Source organism: Poeciliopsis prolifica, unplaced genomic scaffold (genome assembly GCF_027474105.1).
Source record: "Poeciliopsis prolifica strain line A6 unplaced genomic scaffold, Auburn_PproV2 SCAFFOLD024, whole genome shotgun sequence".
Taxonomy (NCBI): Eukaryota; Metazoa; Chordata; class Actinopteri; order Cyprinodontiformes; family Poeciliidae; genus Poeciliopsis; species Poeciliopsis prolifica.
Genome location: NW_026562399.1, coordinates 5009413 through 5031121, shown reverse-complemented (window position 1 = coordinate 5031121; position 21709 = coordinate 5009413). Strand labels below are relative to the sequence as shown.

General features: G+C 43.8%; 2 protein-coding genes across 12 annotated transcripts in view; both read left to right on the top strand.

Annotated features, from left to right (window-relative positions):
* LOC129370663 (rap1 GTPase-activating protein 2-like) overlaps nucleotides 1-3510 on the top strand; it is a 44443-nt gene extending 40933 nt beyond the window's left edge. For 7 of the 10 annotated variants that reach the window (XM_055046785.1, XM_055046782.1, XM_055046787.1 and 4 more), the window contains 4 exons: nucleotides 410-461; nucleotides 539-609; nucleotides 1422-1452; nucleotides 1659-3510. In XM_055046785.1, the coding sequence (XP_054902760.1) occupies nucleotides 410-461; nucleotides 539-609; nucleotides 1422-1433 (135 nt within the window). In that variant the 3' untranslated portion in view covers nucleotides 1434-1452; nucleotides 1659-3510. Of the gene's footprint in view, nucleotides 1-57; nucleotides 462-538; nucleotides 610-1421; nucleotides 1453-1658 lie in introns of those variants that run through there. The other 3 variants (XM_055046786.1, XR_008607077.1, XR_008607076.1) reach the window with 3 other exon arrangements.
* Nucleotides 3511-13083: 9573 nt separating this feature from the next.
* Nucleotides 13084-21624, top strand: ncbp3 (nuclear cap binding subunit 3). Of its 2 annotated transcripts, none has more exons than XM_055046792.1 (15): nucleotides 13084-14273; nucleotides 14485-15180; nucleotides 15590-15783; nucleotides 16204-16269; nucleotides 16608-16713; nucleotides 16788-16913; nucleotides 18520-18645; nucleotides 18731-18846; nucleotides 19019-19127; nucleotides 19322-19421; nucleotides 19488-19597; nucleotides 19669-19981; nucleotides 20105-20262; nucleotides 20353-20529; nucleotides 20731-21624. In XM_055046792.1, the coding sequence occupies exons 3-15, from the start codon at nucleotides 15601-15603 to the stop codon at nucleotides 21036-21038; spliced, it is 1998 nt and encodes a 665-aa protein (XP_054902767.1). In that variant the 5' UTR covers nucleotides 13084-14273; nucleotides 14485-15180; nucleotides 15590-15600; the 3' UTR covers nucleotides 21039-21624. The 2 variants fall into 2 exon arrangements, with proteins under 2 accessions (XP_054902767.1, XP_054902766.1); XM_055046791.1 differs by having other exon boundaries at nucleotides 13085-14273; nucleotides 15509-15783.
* The last annotated feature ends 85 nt before the right edge of the window (nucleotides 21625-21709 follow it).

Sequence of the window (21709 nt, the reverse complement as noted above, 5' to 3'; positions counted from 1 at the left end):
ACCTGGCATTTTTTTAAGATTTATTGGCTGTAGTGGTCTTTATTTGGTTGTTAATAGACAGGAAAGTTGGTAATGAGAAAGACGTGTGGCAAAGGTCGGCAGGCCAGGAATCGAACCTGCGACGGCCGCGTCGAGGATTAAGGCCTCCTTACATGGGTTGTGCTAAACCCCTGCATCACCACAGCACATCCCTGAATCTGTTTTTACGACTAACCTGGATGGGTTCTGACTCACCTTGTATTTGGGTCCAGCCGGAGTTAGCCTCCGTGGCTGGTCCACAGGTTGGTGTGAAAAGAAAGTTCAGAGGTCATTTGTGTTCTGACGATTAAAAACCAGGAATAGTCACAAATTTTCCTGCTGTTGATCTGATCTCATTCTGAAACTTCCTGATCTCCTCCGTCTGTCTCAGACCGCGCTGTCGGAGGTTTCCTGTCCGCTGATCGTCTGCCGCAGCCCCACAGGTTCAATACATCCACCTTCATCATGTCCGTATTTCTGCGCCTCGCTTCACTGACCCCCATTCATTTTCCTATTTCAGAACTGAAAAACAAGAACTCTCCCAGATCCAACCTGAAGTTTCGCTTCGATAAGCTGACCCACTCTGCTGCTGTACGTCGGTTTGTCTGAGCCAGCCCTTCCTGCGGTCCAGGCTCCTCTGGTGGTCCTGATAGCACTCCATGTGGCTGTGGATCTTGGAATGTGGGCAGGCAGTCAGGCTAAGAGTTAGCAAAACTCAGTGTCTGAAATCTCTCGCTATATTTGCTCGTTACGGGTTTCCCCGTCCAGTTGATGTTCTCTCTGCCACAACTGAAAAAAGTTTTGGACCTGAAGGTTGGACCATTGAGTTACCTTCTCACCAACCGCTATGGTCTCATCACTGATTAAAAATTGGGTTGAGATGTTGTTGGGCCAATCAGTGAATCTATCTGCTGCCAGTCATATCGCTTGGGTGCAGCACCTTGCACCTTTCTGAGGTCATTACAAAAAATGGGGAGGAACCGTACAGGATCTGAACTTGGAGATGAAGAACTGGTTAGATCTTTTTGAAAAGGGCTTTTAAAACTCCTGAACTCTACTTGTGTTACGTCAGACAGAAAATGTGATTTTTATCTCCAGCAAGGAGATTCCCACAGAGTTCAGATCTGTCTTAGAGTGGATGATCTGCTGAGGAATGATGGACCTTTCCGGTCCTGAACCAGGTCTTGGATTGGGTAGATGATGACTCTTATTCTCCTGTCCTTAAACTTTCCCAGACCTTTCTAGTTGAAGCTGTCTGGCCTGGACTGGTGAGAGAAGTCTACAGAAAGCCTGGAGACATTCAGATCCAGACCAGCCAAACAGGGAAACTGGATCACAGGAAGGAAACAGGAAGAGAACTCTGAACAATCTGAAACTCCTGATTTTTCTCTCTTCTCTATCAGCAGGGAAACTGAACTCAGGAGGTTGTGGGAGGTACGTACAATTCTCAGAGCCACTTCAGGTTGAATGTTTAACTTTCCACCATAGAAATCCTGAGTCTGGACTCGGGAAGCTGAGTCCAGACTCAGGACTAGCTGCAGGCTAGTGCAAGCTAGCTTCAGGCAGGTTAGCTTCAGGCTAGCTGCAGGTCTTCAGGTGTTTCATGAGAACTTCACCTGGCTCTCCTGTCTATTCTCCAGAGAAACCATGTGGAGGTGGAGCCTTCACACCACCAGAACCAGGAGGACAGCTTGAACCGGACCAAACCGCATCATCACCAACGCCTTCCTGGTTCCTGAGGCGCCCTGGTTCTGCTTGATGTCACTAAAACCTGTGGATCCACCATGGAGACCCAGTACCAACTACAGACAAGTTCTGTTGTTTCAACCAGTGAACGCTTCGTCGTTGTTTTTGTTTTCTTTGTTTCCTTCTGGATGAAGACGGGAGTCATGGACAGTTTTCCTTTTCAGGGAATGTTGAAGGAGTTTTCCTCACACATCAGTGAAATGGTTCTGAGTCATTCGGAGATCGGATCCAGTTCTGTCCTTAAAGCTGGTTGACCTTCTCCACACTCCTCTTCCTCAGAGTAGCTCTGCCCTGCAGCAGGTTCTGATTGAGTCCAGTGGACCGGGTGAGACCAGCGAGGCTGACTGAGGACCTCTAGAGGCCAGAATCAGGAACACTCCAAATCAATCCCAATTGGAGAGACGGTCCAATTAAATAGAAATTGGAATTATGTCTTATTCTGAAATGTATTTTTAATTTAATTCAGTTTACTTATTCAGCACCAGAGTACCGATTCTGTCACAAAAAAGAACAAAAAAAAAAAACAGTTGTTCAGATTCCAGTTAAGTCCAGATTCAGTTTGGATCAATCCAGTTCAGGTCCGCACACAGTCAGAACCAGGACTCATCACAACAGGTCAATCAAAGCCAACTGATGAGAAGGCATCAGCTGATTGGACCAGACCATCGCAGCGATCCCGCCTCCTCTGTGAGCATGTGGCGACAGTGGAGAGGAACAGGAAGGACTCGTCCAGCTGGTATGACGGGACAGAGCCGCCCGCCACAGGGCCAGATGTACTTTTTATGATCAGCAAAAATAATCAATCAGATGCTAATATATAGTCAGCAAGCTAACCTATAGTTGCTAGCTAAATATTTACCTACGACCTATTATTTAGCTTTCTAATGTAATATTTACTTTAGAGCTAAATATCGGGAGCTAAATATTTAGATTGCTAACTCACTTTTGGAAAACTAAGCTACAGTTGCAAACTAAGTTTATCTTCAATCTATTTATTTAGCTTGCTAACGCAGTATGGAGCTACATGTTTAGTTTTTCCTGGAAGGTTTTCTTGCTGAAACGCCTGTCGCTGTGTGATTGGTGCTCTGTGGAGACGTTCTGATCCAGAGGGTCGGGGAAGAGGTCAGAGACCAGCCCTGCAGTGAGACTGTCAGGCTGTTTTCTTTGTTCCTTCAACCAGAGCCGGACTGAACGTTTGCTGTGACGTCACTGTGAGTCTCTGTTCTCTAACTGGAAACCCGAAGAGAAAAACCACAGATTGTCTCTGTTCATCAACGTGTCGTTTTCTCTCTGATCACCATCAGGAAATGTGAGAAATCCGTGACAGCAGGTTTTCCTTCAGACATTCCATTTCTCTTGTCCCTGAATGCACCGTGTTGAGTTTAAGGTCCCAGCAGAAATCAGTGGCTTCTCTTCACGTCTCTCCGTGGGCGTTTACTCCTGAATCTGATGACAACTTCACTGCCGTTTGTCTCAACATCCCTGACGTCCCTCAGCCGTCTGATTGTTGTTCTCTGTATGAAGACTCAAAATATACCGTTAAAAACTAAAACCAGTATTTGCACTAAAGCCGTTTCCTCATTGTTTCAAGTCTTGTTCCAAGTTTTCAAATGAAAGTCAAACTTTTATTTTGTCAGGGACCAACTGATGCTGCAGAAACACAATGATGTCAGTCAGCTGTATGTTTCATCTTGAAGGAAAACTGACATGAGAACCTGAAGCTATAAAGTTTCTGAATCATTTGCACTTTGATTCCAGCGTGTTTGTTTGTTTTGTTTGATTTCTTTTTTTTCTCTGGTTTTTCACACATTACTACTCCCAGTAATGTGTGTGTGTTTGGGGTCAGAGGTTGTATAAAGACTTCATCACTTCTCATTTAAAGCTCAATTTTACGGGATCAGATAAACTTCTCTGAGACGTCTGGCTGTAAATCAAAGCTAAAGGACAGAAAGGGTCCAGGTTTTACATTCATTTGCAGCTATTTCTGCACATTAACAGTGAAGAGGTTACTTATTTTTCTGTAATTTATCCCAAATAGAGCCAATAAAAAGAAGCAAAGATGAGACAGAGAACACAACCCTGTGGGACGCCACAGGATTTCATCCTAACAGACAGGAAACACCTGGCAGGCGGTTCACCCTCCCTGATTTCTCAACGTCTTTTTGTCAAATTTATGTTATTTTTGTGTGTTTTGGTATAATGTTCATTTTTCAGTGGTTTTTCTTTCAATTTTCCATAAAGCATTTAAGGCAACATGTTGCTTTCTGTGATTAACTCCCATTTCAAAAACCATTTTTAAATTACACTCCTACACCACTTTGATATGTTTCTTCACTGATGTTGATAAATCTTCAAAATGATTTTATTAATTTGTAAATTAATAAAATCATTGAATTTTAAAAACACTGAATTTTTTAAAGGCAGACTTATGATGAACTAGAAAATTCCTGAAGAAATTTAACCGGGGCCTGCCAAAGTGTGCCCGTAGCTTTGGACCCAGCGTTCTGATGCTAAACATTAGCATCCATGCTAAAGAAAGCATGACTTACTGTCACAAGCATGACTTACTGCCTTCAGTATACTAAACATGGGTAATAAGTAAGGGAAATAGCTAATACCTCATTTAAAGTAAAATGCTAATGCTAATGCTCTGCCTTGCTGCGCAAGGCAGAACCCTAACCTGAGTGAAAAAGATTATGCAGGATAATCTTATTGCACTGCCTACGGCAGTGCACTAGTGGGGAACAATAAAATGCTAATGTTTGTGATGTTAGTGCTCTGCCTTGCTGTGCAAGGCAGAGCCCTAACCAGAGAGGAAAAAGATCATGCAAGCTAATATCGTATGCAGCGCCTGTGGCGCTGGCATTAGCCACAAACAAATCTTAAGGCTTTATTTTGAAGTTTTCATTGCTTGATTTTAAATTGCCAATCTAATCCATGGATACAGTGATTGGATTATAATAAAAACAACTTACTTTTTTTTTTTTTTAACTTTGTTTATTTGGTTTTTAACAGGACTTGCATAGCCATACATTTACAATGTGATACATATATAAACAAACAATTCCCTTAAGTTATAACAAACAAAACAAAAAACACAAAACATAACGACCTCCAATCCCTCCAGGCAATAAGAAAAAGTCATAAGGAAAGAACAATAATAAATGTTTAGAAATAACTAAAATGAAGATGCATTTTGCCATACCTAAAAAAAGTACAGTTTGTTGCCCAGGAAAGTAAAATATGGAACTATAAGAAAGGGAAAATCCGAGGAAAGGATACAGAATGACAGACAAATATATACACAAAGGATTAGACTGGGACAGAATGAAAATTAACTCGATCGACCAATTGCAGTAATGGCTGCCAGATTTCTGCAAATTTGTCAGAGGAAGCCCGTAGAGACATTCTAATCTTCTCAAATTTAAGAAAATAAACAATGTCCCTCAACCAATGTACAAAAGAAGGAGGTTGTGGTGATTTCCATTTAAGACGAATTATCCTCCTTGCAATAATAGTAATAAAAGACAAAGAATTTTCTTGGGAAGACAAAGGAAATGCCCCGAAAACACCCAAACAAAGCACTCTGGGGGTTCAGATCAATCTTTCTGCCAACCACGTATGATATAGCAACAAATATCTCTGTCCAAAAACTCTTGAGCTGGGGGCACAACCAAAACATGTGTATAAGATTTGCAGGAGACTGTTGGCACCTATCACAGACTGGGGAAGCAGTGCTATAAAATTTAGACAGACGAGCCCTGTTATAGTAACGCGGTGAACAAGCTCACATGAAGAAGACAGTGCCTAGCACATATAGAAGACTTATGTACCTGTATTAAGATACATGACCAAAGCCCCTGAGTTCTGCCATAGTTAGAACTACAGTGATGCGTTTTTGTAGTCCTATATCAGCTGGATCTGCTGTGTTCCATTGCTATGGTAATGGATCCTCTGCAGGCTGTGAGTTAGACAGGGGGAGATGTAATTCTATCAGTTTGAGGCAGCCATTTTCACTAAAATAGGCATGAGCCAGAAAGGAATCTTAAGGCTTTTATTTTGAAATTTTCAGTAAGCCTCGTTTTAAATGTCCAGTCTATTCACATAAGTAACAGTGATTTGGTTAAATCATTTCTAAAAAGCTCCAAACAGCAATTAATATAAAAATTGTCAAGGCTTTTATTTTGAAATTTTCATTAAGCTTAATATAAAATTCCCACACCAGTCCTGTGTGTAACAATGGTTGCTTAAAATCAGTTATAAAAAGCCCAAACACAATGTAACTCTAAAGGCCAGCTCATTCCTCCTCAGTAGTAACTGACAGTTCCACCATGTTGTAGTTCTGACAATCGGCTCTGACCTCTTTTGTAGGCACTGAGTGTTCCGCCATGTTGTAGTTCTAACCTTCAGGAATTGTAGTTCAAAAGAGCTGCTCCTTCCTCCTCAGTAGTAACTGACAGTTCCACCATGTTGTAGTTTTTATATTCACCTATGACCTCTTCTGTAGACACTGAGTTTTCTGCCATGTTGTAGTCCTAACCTTCAGGAATTGTAGTTCTAAAGAGGAGGTCAACTGTCATGTCAGTGTGACACACAAGGAGAGACTTAATTCTAAATGCTTGAAGAAGTTAGTTTTTCTGACAGGCCTGAGAGAAATATTCAAGGTTTTATTTTGAAATTTTCATTAAGCTTCATTTTAAATGTCCAAAATAATCCAAAGTGTAACAGTGGTTTTGTTAAAAAAGTCACATAATGCCCAAGAGAGCAATTACGTGATATAAAAGCATCTCAGGGCTTTTATTTTGAAATTTTCATTAAGCTTAATTTAAAATTGCCACACTAATCCTCTGTGTAACAATGGTTGGTTAAAATCAGTTATAAAAGCCCAAACACAATGTAATTCTAAAGGCCAGCTCATTCCTCCTCAGTAGTAACTGACAGTTCCGCCATGTTGTAGTTCTGACAATCAGCTCTGACCTCTTTTGTAGGCACTGAGTGTTCCGCCATGTTGTAGTTCTAACCTTCAGGAATTGTAGTTCTAAAGAGGTCAACTGTCATGTGTGTGAGGCAGAGACAGATTTCTATCTTTGTGAGACAGCTCAGTCAGTTATAATGGAAAAAGCAGCCCGAACAACTCCTTGCCGTTCGGAAAAACGTGATACGTATCAGAAAACCGCTTGAAGCATATGAGAGAGCTATTTTTTCGTCTCCGATAGTCCTGCAAATCAAATCTGTAGCTCATTCACAGTAATTACAGCGATGAGAGAAAAAATGGTGTGCGCTGAGGTCTGAAATTTCCCATAAAAGTATTAAAATACATGGTGGAGAGCGTCAGTTACCCTGGAACTTGATTTTGCTCTAAAGCACCTTGACAGAAAACCGTAAGCCCTAGAAAAATTTTGAAAACATTTTACCGGAGCAGACATTCGTATCGATGTCATGTCCAAGTTTCATACCGGTAGCACGATTTTGTGGCGTGGCGGCGACTTCAAAATTTATTTGGGGTCAGAAATCCACTTCATTTTTCACTCTAGCGGAGCGGCAGTTGGTGGCAGTTATGCTCTGCGTTTCGGCAGTTGGAAATTTCGCTCGTTTTTCGCTTTTTACGTCGCCGTCGTAACGCAGATTCCCCATAAAAGTAATAGCTCCAATGCCGGGAACGAGCCGCACGTTTTGATACCACTTTTGTGGGTGGGCTCGCAGCGGTACGAACCGCATTCCGGTGAACGGAAGAAAAATAAATGATAAAGAGGCGTTCTATTGGGTGTAGAACAATAGGTGCCTGCCATGCAATGTATGGAGGCAGTGACTGACTTATGCATTGCTAGGCAGGCCCCAACTAGGACTGAATCTGGCGCCTCACCTGTAGACTGCAGGACACCAGGTAAGAAAGCTTCTTCCAGCAAAGGATGGAAAACATCAGCGCAAAAAATACAAAAAAGGAAAAACTGAGTTTATACCAGGAGACAATCACTTTTTGATCCAAATTTCTGTCAATTATTCAGATAAATTCTGCAGATTGTGCCTTCAATAATTTCAGGCTTTTGTATATTATATTAGAATACATTAAAAGCTGCAAATAAACAATTATGCCATTTTTTAATACAGAAACTAAACATTTTATTGCCTAAAATGTAAAAACAAAGCATTCTTATAGATTATTTTCAGCATAAGATACAGCTGCAGATAAAAAATGCTTCCAACATCAACATGTCAAAAACTCATTTATTTTGTTGATTAATTTTGAATTTATCAATTAATAATGGGATATAAAAAGATATTTATATATTTTAATATATATTTTATATTTTAGAGTGATAAACAGGTTTAGATAGCATAAAAATCATACTGACTGATTATCTCCTGCTATTACTATTGTAAATAATAGACAGGTGTGTTTCTATTGATCATATTATTGTGCAAGTTGGAATTACAACAATAAATTTACCTAATGGAAACACACCATTTTGAAAAAAACATGTTTTTTGATTATTTTTTTTTGCGTTAGGTTGAGTTGGTTTTCTCACTGTATAAATTAGTTTATTTCACAAAACTGCAACAGACACACATTTTTCACATCGTGTCGTGTGATCAACAACTGGATGTTACTACTGGCAGAAATAACAAAGAAGATGACAGGAAGTATTAAAGAATGATGCTGCTGCAGGTTTTTTTTTAGTTTCTCATAAATCCTTTATTGTCACACGGTAAATATCATATTCATTGTTCCTGGTAGGGAAATCCATGCTTTGCTGTATTGTACAATGAAGTTAAGTTTTATATTAAGAGTCTGACAGAAAGTAGCTATTAAAACAATTGAAATCTGTACTGCTTTGAATTAGCTTTTTCTTGAACACTGTTTATCTGTATTTGTTTTTCGTGAAAGAAATGTTTCACTGTCGTTATACAGTGTGTCTGGGAATAAAGTAAAAAAAAAAACATCTTCCCCCCGCTCCTCCCCCCTCGCGCACAACAGACTTCTTGTGGCTTTGATGCGAAACTGTGATGTCACTCATCCTCTCTGTGACATCATTGGTGACTGTCTCTATATTCCAAGATTCTACAGAGAGATTCATTTGCGATTTCATAAAGTTGAAGGACAATGGCGCAAAATAGTGTATCGACCACTTTGGGAGTTTTAGAGAAACGCTGCAAAGAGTTGGAGAACGAGAACTTGCAACTCAAAATAACCGTTGATAAACTGAGGAGCAAGTTGGAGCGAATGAGCAGCAACTCGGACTGCAACTCTCGGTTTTTCAGGGAGCAAAATAGAATGCTCCTTGATTTGAAGGAGGAAAATGAAAACCGGATCAGGGCCCTGACCGAGGAATTAAAGGAGGCGAGAGGGACGATTAAATCCTTAAAAACTGAATTTGAGGACATAAATAAAACGAACAAGCAAATGCAACAAACAAGTATTTGCATTCGGCGAGAGGCCCACAGCCGATTAATGGAACACAACAGGGATCGCTTGTGGATGGAATCGGAAACTGATGAGTTAAATAAGGAGGTTGTGGTTTTGAAGATAAAATTGGATCGCATTAAATCTAAAAATAGCGGTCAAGATATGCAGAAAACATCAACACCTGCAGAAACAGTAGAAATCAACACTGAAGAGACACCGACAGTGTTTCAGAGAGTCGGGCGTGCTTTCCTGAATATGTATGAGTCAGGAACTTTAAAATATTGGGTTCCATCTTGGATATTTTAAAATCCATGATGGATATTAAAATATGATCACAACAAAAAACACGCCCGACTCTCTGAAGCATTGTCGGTGAGAGCAGGTCTGGGTTGAAGGACGGAAGAGAGGAGGCTCCGTCTGATAGTGGATCCTCGGATTGTGGAAGAGCAGTGTGGTTTTCGTCCTGGTCGTGGAACACCAGTTAGTCGGACTCGTTCCCTGTGAGAGTTGGACTCCGCCAGGGCTGCCCTCAGTGATTCTGTTCATCACTTCATGGACGGAATTTCTAGGGGCAGTCAAGGTGTTGAGGAGATCCGTTTTGGTGGACTTAGGATCGCATCTCTGCTTTTAGTGGATGATGTGGTCCTATTGGCTCCATCGGGACGTGATCAGCAGCTCTCGCTGGAGCGGTTCACAGCCGAGTGTGAAGCGGCCAGGATGAGAATCTGTGCCTCCAAGTCCGAGGCCATGGTCCCGAGCCGGAAAAGGGTAGAGAGCCTTTTACCGGGTCGAGGCCAGTGTCCTGCCCCAAGTGGAGGAGTTCATCTCGGGATCTTGTTCACGAATGATGGAAGAGGGGAGCGAGAGATTGACAGACGGATCGGAGCAGCGTCTGCTGTGAAGTAGGTGCTGTACCGGTTCATCATGGTGAAGAGAGAGCAGAGCTGAAAAGCGAAGCTCTCGATTTACCAGTCGATCCACGTTCCCGCCCTCATTTATGGTCATGAGCTCCTGGATACAAGCGGCCGAAATGGACGGACGGGTGGACAGACGGACAGCGGGTGGACAGACGGACGGCGGGTGGACAGACGGACGGACGGGTGGACGGCCGGATGGATGGACGGACGGGTGGACGGCCGGATGGATGGACGGACGGGTGGACAGACGGACGGACGGATGGGTGGACAGACGGACGGCGGGTGGACGGACGGACGGATGGGTGGACAGACGGACGGCGGGTGGACGGACGGACGGATGGGTGGACAGACGGACGGCGGGTGGACAGATGGACGGACGGGTGGACAGACGGGCGGATGGATGGACAGACGGGTGGACAGACGGACGGCGAGTGGACAGACGGACGAATGGATGGACAGACGGACGGGTGGACAGATGGATGGAAGGACGGGTGGACAGACGGATTAGTTACAGTAAATAACTATTTACTGTAACTATTTAACAGTAAATAACTATTTACTGTTAAATAGTTACAGTAAATAACTATTTAACTAGTAAATAATGTAGTTACAGTTATTTATTGTAACTATTTAACTGTAAATAACTATTTACTGTTAAATAGTTACAGTAAATAACTATTTAACTAGTAAATAATGTAGTTACAGTTATTTATTGTAACTATTCAACAGTAAATAAATATTTACAGTTAAATATTTACAGTAAATAACTATTTAACTAGTAAATAATGTAGTTACAGTTATTTACTGTAACTATTTAACTGTAAATAACTATTTACTGTTAAATAGTTACAGTAAATAACTATTTAACTAGTAAATAATGTAGTTACAGTTATTTATTGTAACTATTCAACAGTAAATAAATATTTACAGTTAAATATTTACAGTAAATAACTATTTAACTAGTAAATAATGTAGTTACAGTTATTTACTGTAACTATTTAACAGTAAATAGTTATTTACTGTAACCAAACATCTCATTATATGAGCTACTTCTCAGTTATTTACTGATAGATAGTTACAGTAAATAACTATTTAACTAGTAAATAATGTAGTTAGTTATTTACTGTAACTATTTAACAGTGAATAACTTTACTGTTATTTAAATAACAGTTAAATAAATAAAAAGTTTATTTAACAGTAAATAAATAACTATTTACTTATAAATAGTTACAGTAAATAACTATTTAACAGTAAATAGTTACTGTTAATGTCAGTTACTTTCCACATGAAGTAGTCAGTAATATAAATTACTAATTCAAGGAGTAATCAGTAATCTGATAAAAGTTACTTTTTCAAAGTAACTCTCCAGTCACTGCCTGTGTGTAGATAGTCCGGCTGTAATGAGAATACTAGAAAATTCCTGAAGAAATTTAACCGGGGCCTGCCAAAGTGTGCCCGTCGATTTGGATCCAGCGTTCTGATGCTAAACATTAGCATCCATGCTAAAGAAAGCTGCAATGTCATCAATAGCACGTGGATAGTCACAAGCATGAATTATTGAACATGGGTAATAAGTAAAGGAAACAGCTAATACCTCATTTATGGTAAAAGGCTAATGCTAATGCTCTGCGTTGCTGCGCAAGGCAGAGCCCTAAACTGAGAGAAAAAGATCATGCAGGATAATCTTATTGCACTGCCTATGGCAGTGCACTAGTGGGGAACAGTGAAATGCTAATGTTTGTGCTAATGCTAATGCACTGTCTTGCTGCGCAAGACAGTGCCCTAACTTGTGACGAAAAGATAAAGCAAGCTAATATCATTGCAGCGCCTGCGGCGCTGCATTGGCCACAGATGAATCTTAAGACTTTTATTTTGAAATTTTCAGTGAGCTTCATTTTAAATGGCCAATGTAATCCCATGTGTAACAATTTTTTGGTAAAATCAGACATAAAATGGTCAAAAGAGCACTTAATTGATGGAAAAATTGTCAATGCTTTTATTTAGAAAATTTTTTAAAGCTTAATTTAAAATTTCCACACTAATTCTATGTGTAACAATGGTTGGTTAAAAAGAGTTATAGAAGGCCCAAAACACGAGCAGTTCTAAAGTCCAGCTTTTTCCTCAGAGTTCTGCAATAGTTAGAACTACAGTGATGCGGTTTTGTAGTCCTAATCAGCTGGCCCTGCTGTGTTCCGTTGCTATGGTAATGGATTCTCTGCAGGCTGTGAGTCAGACAGGGGGAGACATAATTCTATCAGTTTGTGGCAGCCATTTTCACTAAAATAGGCATGAGCCAGAAAGGAGTCGTAAGGCTTTTATTTTGAAATTTTCAGTAAGCTTAATTTTAATTGTCCAAAATAATCCAAAGTGTAACAGTGGTTTTGTTAAAAAAGTCACATAATCCCCAAGAGAGCAATTCCATAATATAAAAGAATGTCAGAGCTTTTATTTTGAAATTTTAATTCAACTTAATTTAAAATTACCACACTAATCCTGTGTGTAACAATGGTTGGATAAAATCAGTTATAAAATGCCCAAGACACAAGTAGTTCTAAAGGCCAACAGCTTCCTCAGAGCTCTACCATAATAAAAACTGTAGTGATGCGTATTTGTAGTCCTAACCACTGGCGCTGCTGTGCTCCGTTGGTATGGTAATGGATCCTCTGCCAGCTGTGAGTCAGACAGGGGGAGACATAATTCTATCAGTTTGTGGCAGCCATTTTCACTAAAATAGGCATGAGCCAGAAAGGAATCTTAAGGCTTTTATTTTGAAATTTTCAGTAAGCCTCGTTTAAATGTCCAATCTATTCACATGAGTAACAGTGATTGTGTTAAATCAGTTCTAAAATGCTCCAAACAGCAATTGATATAAAAATTGTCAAGGCTTTTATTTTGAAATTTTCATTAAGCTTAATTTCATTAAGATTAATTAAACTTAATTAACACTAATCCTATGTGTAGCAAAGGTTGGTTAAAATCAGTTATAAAATGCCCAAAACACAAGTAGTTCTAAGGACCAGCTCCTTCCTCAGAGCTCTGCCATAGTAAAAACTACAGTGATGCGTTTTTGTAGTTCTAATCAGCTGCTCGACCCTGCTGTGCTTCGTTGCTATGGTAATGGATCCTCTTCCAGCTGTAATGTGTGTGAGACAGAAAGAATTCTATCTTTGTGAGACGCCCAGTCAGTTTTGACTGAAAAAAGCGGTCCGAACAACTCCTTCCCATTCGGAAACCGTGATACGTATCGGAAAACCGTTTGAAGCGTATGAGAGCGCTATCTTTCGTCTCCGATAGTCCCGCTATTCATATCTGTACATCACTCACATTAATAACAGCGATGAGATAAAAATGGTGTGCGCTGAGGTCTGACATTTTTCAGAAATACATGGAAGTGATCCTGGCTGAGCGAGTCGAAATCCTGTCGCTTGCTTTGCAAGTCAGTAACTGCTCTCCTTATGCATTGCTAGGCAGGCCCCAATTAAAAAAGGACTAAAATGAACCCACAATCTATTTTAAAGAGAGATTTGTGGTTCTTTTCCCCTAAAACTGGGATTAAAGAGGTTAAAATGTAGGAAACATTATGAGAATTTACTGATTCTCATAAAATGAATGATGAGGACTGAAGTTGACAATTCATTCAAATAAAATGTAAAATTATGTTTTTGTAGCAATATTTAAAAAAGCATTGTTTTGTGTGCATGAACCACAGAAAGTTACAGAACAAATCACAAGAAATCAAATATTTATTTCCATTGGTAAAAAAACTATAAATAATGTCACTGAAAATTTCTCTTCAGTTTTTAGGTTTTGGAACTGAGTTTGTTTTGCAGGTTCTAAAATCTTAACAGCAGCACTGGGACCACCAGAAGAAACGAGGGAGCCCAAGGACCACCATGAGGACCACAAGAAGGACCACAAGCAGGACCCCCATGAGGACCACTGGAGTCTTCAAGGGAGCCCTGGGACTACCATCTTTATTTTACCTTTATTGTTGTTGTTTTTTCTATAACACATACAGAAACTGAATCATCTCCTCACTCCCCTCTCCAGGGAAATAGAGATTTAGGTGACGCAGGACATTCGATAACCACTGGGCGTGTTCTGAGATCATGAGCGACGAATCTTTCCGTTTTTTAATGATATGCTGTATAGACTCGGGTCCCCTGTTTTCACTTCTAGTCTGTGATGTAAGCATCTCTTTTTTAGTGCTAAAAAAGAATTTAAAAAAGTCTGATTGCTTTGTGTTGGCTGATTTTCTGCTTGTGGGCTTGCACGTTTTTGGTCGATCAGTTTAGATAGAAAAATACATACTGTTTTTCACAACAGTATAGATGTGAATATATTTTTCACACTTTATGAAAACCTAACTGGAAAAGTTGTATCTTATTTTACCAAAAGCTACGAGGGAGCCCTAGGACCTCCATGAGGTCCACTGGAGTCTACAAGGGAGGTCTGGGACCACCAGAAGAAACGAGGGAGCCCTAGGACCACCATGATCAATAACATGTCAGCCCTGTTAAACTGGACCTCTCGGTACACATCTGCCATTTTCTTCATTGACTCGAGGGAGCTCTGTGACCACTGGAGTCGTCCAGGGAGCTCTGGGACTATCTGAGTTGACGACAGAGTCCTGGGACCACCAGGAGGACAAGTAGGAGGACCACTGGAGTCGACAAGGGAGCTCTGGGACCACAGGAGAAGACGAGGGAGCCCTTGGTCCACCAGGAGGACCACCGGGAGAGGACCCGGTGGTCCAAGAGGACACCAATCGACGAGAGAACTTTGGGACCACCGGAGTCAATGAAGCGGCCCTGGGACCATTGGAGTCGACGAGGGAGTCCTGGGACCACCAGGAGGACAAGTAGGAGGACTACTGGAGTCAACGAAGGAGCTCTGGGACCACAGGCGTCGACGAGGGAGCCCGGAGATCACCAGAAGCAAAGAGGGAGTCCAAGAACCACTGGAGTCGACGAGGCAGTCTTGTGACCACCAGAAGCTATGAGGGAACCCTAGGACTACCGTGAGCACCACTGGAGTCAACGAGGGAGCTCTGGGACCACCGGCGTCAACAAAAGTAGCCTGTAGCCTTTACGTGTAAGTTCAGTGGAAGGAAAAAGTGTGGAGAAAAAGTGTGCAATGTGGCTTACTGCATGCTTGAGAAGATCGTCCATTGCAGAGTTTGAGGAACTGTTAGAATTCAGAATCATCTAAATTACAAGAAATAAACTCTTGAAATTTTTAAATATAGAAATCTGTGTGCAGATTTACTCTCTATGACGGGAGTATTACGGATTGCATTGCTAAAACACAATATATTTTTGATTAAATCAAAATTTGAGATTAGTGTATATGAGAAGGATTAAGTCCATGAAATTTAGATAAATATTTAAACACTAGGGGCGACATTCTCTGTTTCTACCAGAATAACTCCGCAGAAGAAGAACAGGAAAACCATTACCGGGTTACGGCCCCCAGAGTAGCTCCCTCTGCTTGTTGTCCGCAGCAGTGAGCTTCATGGCGGCGGTGCGCAGCTTGCGGGTCTCGGTGAAATCCGACAGCGGCTCGGAGCGCTCGGAGTCGGACTCTGACTTCGAGTCGGACAGAGATGGCCGGGAGGCCGAACCGATGGAGGTGGAGGAGGGAGAGCTGGAGGTGGAGGACGTTACGGTTAGCCGCTCCCTGAAGGAGCTGTTGCCGGTGAGTGTCTGAGGGCCGCAGGCAGACCTGGGGCTGGAGTTAACTGGGGCCGGCGGAGCTGTGAGGGGAGGCGGCGTGCGGCGCCACGGAGTCCCCGCCTCGGTCCGGGAGTCGGGGAGACGTTAACCTGGCGGTTAATTGAGTTTAACGGCAAAGATATGCGTTGGTCTTCCAACTTCTTTGTGTCCAGTTTCGAATCTAACAGATTTTAATGAGGACAGGGGGCGTTTGTTTTGCGAAACCTGCTCCCCTTTCCTCAGCTGCTGCCCCTGCACAGTTCCTCCATCAGTTCGCTGTGTTGCTTAAAAGTCGTGTTGTTATCCAGGCGTGGAGCAGACGTTCTCGCCCAAACCCAAGGCCTCCAGCTGAACCACCTGACCCTCCATGTTAACCCCCTGCTGTGTCTTCTCTCTGCTCCAGGACACCAGCCGCAGGTACGAGAACAAGGCCGGAGCCTTCATCACAGGGATCGACGTCAACTCCAAGGTAAGAACACACCTGGATCCAGGTAAAGACACACACCTGGGTCCAGTAAAGACACACACCTGGGTCCAGTAAAGACACACACCTGGGTCCAGTAAAGACACACACCTGGATCCAGGAAAAACACACACCTGGGTCCAGTAAAGACACACACCTGGATTCAGGTAAAAACATACACCTGGATCCAGGTGAGCATGTAAGCCAGTATCTTCTTATGTTAACATATTATGTCTGATATTTGTCTGTTTTTTTTTGTGCTGTGGGATAAATGAAACCCGGCCACTCTCAGGTTGATGGGATCCACTTGAAGCGGCTCTGATCTGACTCTGTTTGCTTTCCAGGAAGCCATTGAGAGGAAGGAGAAGCGGGCGAGACGTTTTCACTTCCGCTGCGAGGAAAATGTCGGTCAGAGGAACGTCTTCCTGGATAAAGACGCCATGAAGAAAGGTGAGGCGGTGTTCTGTTTGCTGCTGATCACCAGGAATTCTGTAAACCGCCGCTTTCTTCTTATGTGATGCCAGCCATCCCCAGGCTGCGGATGGAGGCCATCCATGTGACCGGTGTGGACGACATGAGCACCCAGGACGTCTTCGGCTACTTTAAGGAGTATCCGCCAGCACACATCGAGTGGATCAACGACACGGCCTGTGAGTCCAGAACCGGGAACGAACCGGGCATGTTTGGGTCAGAACCGCAAAAATGTACATTTCTGACTTTTGATCCTTTATGTTTTCTTTGTCAAATGGTGGATATCAGCAAATAGTGCAATTTAGAGCTTTAGCCTTAGCTTCTGCTAAATGCCCCATTGGTATGCTATAATCTGGCTCATTTGCAGTCTATACAGTAGTGTTGACTGTTCATTAATGTGCACTGTTCTTAATAAAGATTAAAGATATAACCTTTAAAGGTAGAGGTATTTTTATTTATAAACTTCATTTTCAGCAACAAGGCAATACAAAGCGCTTTATAGGAATTAAAAGGAAATACAAACAAAATAACAAACCAAAGGAAAGCGCAAAAGAAGAATAAGAATCTAATAATGTTGGTCCAAAGTAGATAAACCAGATACTCCTGTTCTGGGCTGGTAGGTGAGTATAAGTAAGGATCCTCTGGGTTGGAAGAAAAGGAACCTAAGAAGCAGATGCTAGGGTAGTTTTTCTAGGTTCTAGGTTCTAATCCCTGTTCTGCGTTGTTAGATAAGTGTATTAAGTATGTATTCTCTGGACTTTCTGAGTGTGTACTAAATTTGTAAAAGTAATGAGTACGGCACAGTTTGTAAAAACAGTGTTCCTGTTCTGGAAGAATTTTTTTCTGCATTCTAAGTTCATTCTAATTCCTTTTCTGGGCTGCAAAAATAGGAGTCTTACTGCATAATGACGTAAAAATTAATCTAATATTGGTCTAAATAGTGAGTATTCTTTAGTTTCTAAAAAATAAGCTAAAGAGGAGTATCCGCTTTGGAGTCTGGATTCTGAGTTTGCTCTCATTCCTCTTCTGGGTTAAAAGTGAGTACTTTCTAACAAAATAAAATAAGAAAGAGGGAAGGACGCATTAGAGCACATGGCAACTTTCAGACAAAACAAAAGGCAAAACAATGATGTGAGTGAAGGCGGGGACATCACAGGGTCAAAATCACATTTTTCAGCCTCCCAGTAGAAGTCCAATAAGATGTTGTGAAGGAACGTCATTGGGAGCGTTCAGCTCCCTGGACAACAGGAGGGGTATGGTGGGATGGAGCGTTATGTTTCCATATATTCAAGAGGATTGGAAATACGCAGCCGTTCCAAGTCAAAGCCCATTCAGATACAGAATGTCTTCGGTCGGATAGTTAATAAATTTCAGTCTTCCCTAAAGTCTGTCCGATACATGTCAGTTCCCAATAATCCAATTTAGTTTGGTCGTTTCACTGAGCTGAAACTAGCAACTTCTCTAAGATCAATTCCATCCCGTTTAGAGTCCTCAGCTGGGCTGCGAGTCTCAGCAAGACTCGCATCTTGCTGAGATGTGAGTCTCGTGTCTCTGTCCACACCAACAGTCGAGTGTTCGCTAGTTCGGCCAAGTCTGTCACAAATTTGTCAATAAGCCAAATAGAAAAGCTCCAAACAGCAGAAATCCTGTTATGATGAATAAATCCAGGGTGTCTCCCTGCAGGACAACAGAGCTCTCCTGTGCCCAGTCTTCTCATCGAGAAAATTTCATCAATTGCATTGAGAGACCGGTTGACCCGATTACCTGTGCCTTCCCGTGTCCTAGGTAACGTTGTTTGGCTGGACGATGACACCTGCATCAGAGCTCTGATCAACAGCAGCCGGATGCCTGAAGCAGAGGCTGTTGCCACGGAGACGGAGTCCGGATCCCAGCCTGACGACCTGAGCAAAGGTCAGTGTGGGTCAGAACCTGAGTCGGTGCTTCCTGACACTGCAGTAGTGCATTCTGGGTAAATAGGTCTGTCCGAATGCTGCAGCTCGTCGGGATCGGGGATCTGAGGACGAGGATGATGAAGAGGAGGAAGGTCAAGTGGATGAAGAGGAGGAAGAGGTGAAGAAGAGCAGAGACGATGAGACCAAGACGGCTGGACAGGTAAAGCTTCACCTGGGAGGACAGGAAGTCGTCGACTGACTGATGAGTGACTCAGCTGTGTGTGTGTGTGTGTGTGTGTGTGTGTGTGTGTGTGTGTGTGTGTGTGTGTGTGTGTGTGTGTGTGTGTGTGTGTGTGTGTGTGTGTGTGTGTGTGTGTGTGTGTGTGTGTCAGGTTGGCGACCTGTCGCAAGCGGAGAGAGAGTCTCTGCTGAGGAATGAACTAAGACCTGCCATCAAACCGTTCAAAGGAAACAAGCTGCTGCTGCGCTTCGCCACGCAGGGTAACACACACACACACACACACACACACACACACACACACACACACTCACCTTCCTCCTGAGGAATTTCATTGACTGAAGATGAGTACATGTTCTGCATAGATATACTTTTTAAAATTCCGCTTTTTGTCTGTAAACAGACATTAACATGAGTCCAACATGTTCTGACCCGTTTCCTCCCTGTTCCGGTTCAGATGACAGGAAGGAGCTGGGAGCGGCGCGCCGCAGCAGATACTACATGAAGTACGGAAATCCAAACTACGGAGGCATGAAGGGAATCCTCAGCAACTCCTGGTGAGTCTCCGCCCCCTGGTCGCCATGGCAACTGCAACTCCATACTGACCAGGCCTCGTCCTGCAGGAAGCGGCGGTACCACAACAGGCGGATCCAGAGGGACGTGATCAAGAGCAAGAAGCCTCTGATTGGAGACAGCATGGGACACACTCCGCCATACACACACCGACACTCCGGTAACAGCTCCGCCCACACCCTGTCGTCACCACCTGCGCTGTTACCCACAATCCTCTGCTTCCACCCTCAGCTGACCTGGTCAACCTCCCTGAGGAGCCCATAAAGGAGGAAGAAGAGGAGGAGGACGAAGAGCAGGAGGACGAGGCCGACGAGGACATGGACTCTGACGACAGGGTGGTGGAGTACAAAGAGAGGGGCGGAGCCTCGCGGCCGCTGGGGGCCGGGCTTCGCAGCCGGGCGGAGCGCTCTCCCTCGCCGTGGTCCGAGTCGGACGAGATGGACTATGACCTGGAGCTGAAGATGATCTCCACGCCGTCGCCCAAGAAGAGCAAGAAGATGACCATGTATGCCGATGAGCTGGAGGGCCACCTGAAGAACATCAGGTGAGAACCACTTCCTGCCTCCACGTCCCGCTTCCACTTCCTGTCGCCGAGCCTGGTGACAGGGAGCTGAGCAGAACCGGGTCAGAGGTTTTTTTCATCCAAAACCTGTTCCATGCGAAACAGGAACCGAATCGGGTCGTCAGGCTCTCAGAACCGGGCCAAGGCCTCGTCGCCCCCCAAGGTGACGGACGTCCGGCAGCTGCTGGAGGAGAAGCGTCATAGCGGCTCTGGCGGCTCTGGCAGCAGGCAGCGCTCCCCGGTGGCCAGCAGCAGGAAGACAGGTGAGGCGTAGAACCAGGTGTTCCAGCTGCTGCGGCGGCTAGGTGGGACTGACCTTTGCTGACTTTTGCTGACCTTTACTGACCCCGCAGACGTGAGGCAGCGTCTTGGGAAGAGGCGCTACTCACCCGACAGGCGGCGCTCAGCCTCGCCTCCGTCCCCCAGGGACACACCCCCGCCCCGGGAGCCAATCAGCAACGTGCACCGCAGACTGGGCGTGGCCAGCCAGGACAGCAGAGGACCAAAGGCTTCGGTAGACAGGAAGACGAGTACGACCTGCCACTTCCTGTTTTTATTCCATTTTATGTTTAGACCTTCTTGTAGAAATGTGCTGTGACCTTTGCTACCTATATTAAAACTCAGAATGGTTTGGAGCAGATTATGATAGCTCAGTTTTATGTCTGAGCGTCCTGGTCGGTTTGTTAAAGTTCACTTCCTGTCTGATCCTTCCACTTCCTGTCTGTCTGTAGGCGCTCTGTGGAGCAGGCTGGGTTCCGCCGCTGGCGACGACGGCAGCAACAATGCCGGGCATCACGAACGCAGGCAGAGCAGCCGCCCAGAGCGGCAGGACGCCAGCCGGAGGAGGCGGGGTGACGGGGAAGAGGAAGAAGAGGAGAGAGAGGAGGAAGACGACTCTACGCTGCAGAGGGTCTGGGGCGCCATGATCAAACAGAAACAGGAACGCCGCAGCCACAAGATGAAGAAGAGCCGACTGGACAACCTGCCGTCGCTGCAGATCGAGATCAGCCGCGACAGCAGCGACGACTCGGACGCTTGAACCCAGGGGGTGGTGCCTAGCACCTCCACCTGCTGGGAGCGGAGCCTACCACCCCTTCACCTGCAGGGGGCGGGGCAGAGCGCCGTCACTCACCATTCCTGTTACTGAGGAGGAGCTGGACTTCCTGTTCACCGGGAACACAATGAGACTTGGGGCAGATCTGAGAACGCAGGACCCTGATGGGACTGCGCCCCACTGCCTGAACCCTTCCTGCTTCTGTTTGTAGATTTTTATTTCCTTCCTGTGTGACGCCATCAGCTTCCTCTTCCTCTGTGGGACGGGATCCAGGAACCGGGTCAGGTTGCCAGGTCACCAGGTCCACAGCAGCTGTTGAGCCCGTGGAGCCGCTCTTCCTCTCACGATTATGATGATGATGATGATGATCCAGGTCAGAGTTAAAACAGTGGGACAGCAAAGCAGCCAATCAGCTTTTAGCCTGATGCTGATTGGCTGCTCAATAAACTCTGTTTTGCCTGATGTTTGACCTCTACATTCTGCCACTCTAACCACAAAGCAGAGCAGAACTGTGAAGTGGGAGGAATATGATTCATTGTTTGATTTTTCTTAATAAAAATCTGGAAAGCAAGGATGTGTCTTTGTATTCAAATAATTTGCTTTAATATTTAAAAATGTTAGACAAATGTATAAAGTTATTTCCAAATTCTGATATT

What these genes read in the sequence shown, in the direction of transcription:
- ncbp3 (XM_055046792.1), top strand. Translation starts at nt 15,601, where the DNA reads ATGGCGGCGGTGCGCAGCTTGCGGGTCTCGGTGAAATCCGACAGCGGC. An exon ending in GGATCGACGTCAACTCCAAG is followed by an intron (nt 16,270 to 16,607) that starts GTAAGAACACAC and finishes TTTGCTTTCCAG; the next exon opens with GAAGCCATTGAGAGGAAGGA. An exon ending in GCTGCGCTTCGCCACGCAGG is followed by an intron (nt 19,128 to 19,321) that starts GTAACACACACA and finishes GTTCCGGTTCAG; the next exon opens with ATGACAGGAAGGAGCTGGGA.